Here is a 4,353-nt window from a genome sequence, read left to right as displayed (position 1 = left end):
ATATTTCGGAATATTGAAATGCACAGTATTGAGCTAGAAATTGGTCTTCAAACAAAAGGACTGGTTATTTATTTTACATACTCACCCTCAAGGGGCATCTACAATGAAGCTAGCATTTGATTATAGTCCTAGGTCCACCACCAGCCTATTTTCTCTCATGTTTTCTTAGCTTATTCTCCTTTATGGTAACGTCTTTGTAATGACCCAAGACCTCATCCAAAAGATTAACTAAAAGATATTATTTAATTTTTTTGATTCTATATAAATATTTAAAATTTTTTTAATCATGCGGAACTAAATACATATCCGTATAAATCCTCACATATTCTCTCTATCTAAGAGTTGGCGTCGTTACTAGACTAAGGATCCAAATTCATACATTTATCTAAAATATCATGATCGGTCCGTAGTTAGCTCCAATGAATTTGTGCAATAGTATCCCTCATTTAGAGAAAATATAGTTAAATCGATTCTGATACTATTTGTAACAATTTAGAACCTCATTCAAAAAGATTAGTTAAAAGATATTATTTGAATTCTTTAATTTTATATAAATATTTAAAATTTTTTAATAAATAATTAATATAAAATTAAATATTTATCTGTATATAGATCCTCACTAAAACAAAATCCGTATTGTATAAAATAAAAAAAAAAATATTTTATTAATAATTGAGTTGTCTGTTTGCATTTTTTTTTTTTTCAATCACTTTAACTTCACACGTTGGCCAGGCAACCGGTTTCATTCTTTGAGGCTCCTCCGGCCAGTTGCCTCACTCTTGTAAATTATACTCTATACAGTCTTCTCCTTCAGTAATAAATAAAACCGGGTGGTAAAAAGTCTCTCGAATCATAAAACAAGCTAATATACTAAAATCAAAGATCATACAATTGCACGTAGAGTAACCATTAATATTAATTATTAATGGGGCTTGACAAAGTTCATAATGACGAATAATCCAGAGAAAAACTAAAAACAAACAAATATTAAATGGCTTCATGAACTTGCATGGTTATGCCATGAGTTTTACGACTATTAAATAAATGGGATAGGCCTGATTTGCGCATTATTAACTTATTTTGTTATCCGTTTTCCACATCTTGGTTAAGTATCACCTTTCCGTTTGAATTCCTAACCATCACGTACACTGTCCTCCTCATGATCCATCAACCTCCAGTGCCCATCGGCACCCTTCACCATGCCCTTGTTCTTCTCCACCCGCCACGAAGCTGGAACCAGGTACTCATCCTTCAGTGCATCCATGCTCTTGTTCACCAAAGCCACGTCGCGATCCACCTCCAACTTGAACCCTTTCTTGCCCCCCCTCGTTCCTGCGACCCCATGGAGATACGCCTCCAAGTTGTGCCATGAGGACAGGTTTCCGGGGCTCTTCAAGTACTGGGATTTTCGGGTGTCTATCGTTAGCTCGACGCCTACATCATCGTAGCCCAAGAGCGGATAGTTCGGGACCAGGTCGGGGACGTTGCGAATTCGGAGCAGCCTCAGCTCTGGGATTTTGGAGAAGGCCTCCCGGAAGTCGGAGTCTCCAACCCGAGGGCTGGCGAAGACGAAGGCTGTGACCGGGGAGTTCTTATTTGGATGAGCGTTGGATTTGTTAAGGCCATTGGAGGCGATATCTGCGGCATTGAGAGTGGCGAGCGCAGCGCCCAGGCTGTGGCCGGTTATGGTGATGCTGGTCTCCTCGTCCTTGTACTCCTCCATCAGCCTTCCAATCTCGCTCAGAACCTGCAAATAGTATTTGGACTTGGTAAACGAGGAGTATGCTTCTTGGAACGGAAGGATATCCAACTTTCTTTCCGGTAATAGGGTAAACAAAAGATTTCCTACTTTTTTTTTTCTTTTTCTTGTGGGGTCGGGAGGGGTAACAATACTATTAGCCTCCCAAAAAATATACAAAATTTCAAAAATAACCAAAGATCTCATTAATATTCCCCAACAATTCTATAATAATTGATGCCATCTACCATCATCCATTTACGGATTAGAGAGCTATATAACAACTATTATAGAAGCACCCTCCACCTACTTTATAACTTAGCAATACTAATAGCACGGTGAAAAACTATCATCTCATAAAGCATTTTTGCAGTTAAAAAAATAAAGTTTATCTTTTTTTCGGTAAACTCATAAAGTTTACTTTGAAGATAAGAATTTAGATCATTGTTGGTTCATGACACTATTGGAGAGCCAAGATCTACGGTCTATATTTATTACCAAAGATAAAAAGAAGGAAAAAGAAGGCCTAGAGTCCACAATTCGTACCTCAATTGAAAGAAAGTTGTTAAACAAAAAGGGACATACGTAAAGCATGTGTAGTGGCTGCCGACTGAGAAAACTATAAATTAGCCTTTAAAGCATGGCGTGTAATATGAACGGTTGCTAATACTAGGTAGAATTAACAAACAGGTAGGTTGGTGGTAGGATGATGATCATCTACTGGTCACACTTACGGTTTCTAGCAGTGTCAAAAGTGATATGTTACAATCACTATTGATGACCATATACTTGCATTAGGGCTTGAAACGAATAATTTCTGATTTGGCTGTTAGACCAACATAAGTAATATAGCTAAATTTTGGGTGGATATCGATAAGTTTAGTTGATAAAGTTATTGAAAGTCGTTTCAAGCGATCCAGATTTAAGTCCCGCTTGTATTACTTTGAAATTTATTGTCTTCATAAATTGAATAAAAATTAAAAAGCCTCTCTCGTCGTCTCAAATAAATAAAGGAATGAAAATACAAGGGTTAAAGTTTTTAAAAAACACAAGTTGGATTTGGGCTCTGCTTTTAAAAGTAAGTCTTTTCTTCACCTTTATTTTCCGATAACAGGATTTACAATAACATAAACTCTTAAAAAAAATATGGAACTCTAGTATACGCTATTTCATGTAATTATTGTAACCTCTACTTTTCCTAGCAAAACAATTCATCCTTGTCATGTTGCAGAAGACACACTCGGATCAGATTTAACTGGTGATCATCTAGAGATCTTGCATCACCCATTAATGTTGGCAACAACTAACTTAAAATCTTTACCAAAAAAAAAAAACTAACTTAAAATCTGTCTTTTCTAGCTAGATAGGTATACGTATACTGAAATAAGGTATAGTACGTTCAAGACTTGATGTACTATTGGTTACATAAGACAAGATCCAAAATGTGGTGTATATGGAGCTAAGACTCAATTTAACGCAAAAGTAGCAGAGTATCCAAAAAATCTATACCTGGTCCCTCGCACTATCCTTGTTATACGGCGACCTGGGATCGTTGGAGGTGTAGATGGACAACCAGCCTCTGTGCACCTGCGGATTACCTGAAGACCCCTTGCCCAGTATCGCAGAAGCCGAAACCAAGGTGAAGTCAAGGTCATTGATCCACTCCAACGCCTGCACCGTCCCCCTCCAAGCCACCACCACGTCCCTCCTCCCCAGCACCTTCTTACCCTCGTCGGTCGCCACCGCGACGTATCCCATCCAGTTCGACTCCTTGCTCCACGCCTCCCTCGACAAAGACTTTATCAAGAACGCTTCAGGTACATCGATGCTCGAAGTCGCATAGAAAAACTTGGTCACTCGATACAAAGATTGTTGGTCGGTCGATGTCGCCACCTTGTCGAAGAAGTCCCTCCGCGCATACCGACAGTCGCCGGCATACCGGGACTTCTTCTCGGTGATGAATGCATCGTAGGTCGCCTGTGCCATCTCGCCATAGAGGAGGATGTTACGGCGGAGGTCGATGTCTAGGGGATCCGACAGGCCCTTCCGGTTATCCCTGCCATTGAGCTCCCTCAACCTCTTAGCTATGTCTCCCAACATGGTTTTGTTAGCCTATGGACAAGAATTGTTTGTTGCTTTGTGCTGGGCCATCTAAGTTCAGCTACACGTATTTATATAATAGTGCTTGGAATTGGTATGAGGCTATGAGTCGGCTGTTTATTATGTTATAATTATTACAACTTTGTTGGAGGATTTGCTGACTTTGTTGGTCGTGCAAGTTCGTGCACTGCCTCCGTGGACCCCCTGCCATGAAATAGTCTTCTGAAACGATGAGATGCTTGATGATGCTTCTACGATTCAAGAAGTATACCTAAAGGATGGGTGGGCTTATCTTGTTGATATGAAGAACCGGAAACTCGGACAAGTCACCATTAGGATAAAAACGATTGATTTCTCGGAGAGAAAAATTCCTTCTAAGGCCAGCTGATGAATATAGGAAGGGGCATTGCGTGCAAGCTGCACATTGGGATCCCCAAGGGACTGATTCAGGGTTAATTTCCTCACCGACATGTATCTTTTTTGATAGAAAAATGGACGAGTTCTCCTCATAGTAA

At 39.6% G+C, this 4,353-nt stretch overlaps 1 protein-coding gene across 1 annotated transcript; it reads right to left on the bottom strand.

The window, feature by feature from the left end:
* Nucleotides 1-867: 867 nt before the first annotated feature.
* Nucleotides 868-4,124, bottom strand: LOC105038538 (phospholipase A1-II 1). The gene is made up of 2 exons (XM_010914381.4): nucleotides 3,248-4,124; nucleotides 868-1,747 (listed from the first exon to the last, which is right to left on the bottom strand). The coding sequence occupies exons 1-2, from the start codon at nucleotides 3,836-3,838 to the stop codon at nucleotides 1,133-1,135; spliced, it is 1,206 nt and encodes a 401-aa protein (XP_010912683.1). The 5' UTR covers nucleotides 3,839-4,124; the 3' UTR covers nucleotides 868-1,132.
* Between the last annotated feature and the right edge of the window lie 229 nt (nucleotides 4,125-4,353).

Source organism: Elaeis guineensis, chromosome 2, assembly GCF_000442705.2.
Source record: "Elaeis guineensis isolate ETL-2024a chromosome 2, EG11, whole genome shotgun sequence".
In the NCBI taxonomy this organism is placed as follows: domain Eukaryota; kingdom Viridiplantae; phylum Streptophyta; class Magnoliopsida; order Arecales; family Arecaceae; genus Elaeis; species Elaeis guineensis.
Note: the sequence above shows the minus strand (reverse complement) of the source record. Positions and strands in the feature narration are given on the sequence as shown.

Excerpts from the sequence above, each read along its gene's own strand:
- LOC105038538 (XM_010914381.4), bottom strand. The coding sequence starts at position 3,838 with ATGTTGGGAGACATAGCTAAGAGGTTGAGGGAGCTCAATGGCAGGGAT. Across the intron at positions 1,748-3,247 it reads AGGATAGTGCGAGGGACCAG|GTTCTGAGCGAGATTGGAAG; the intron begins GTATAGATTTTT and ends TACTATTTGCAG.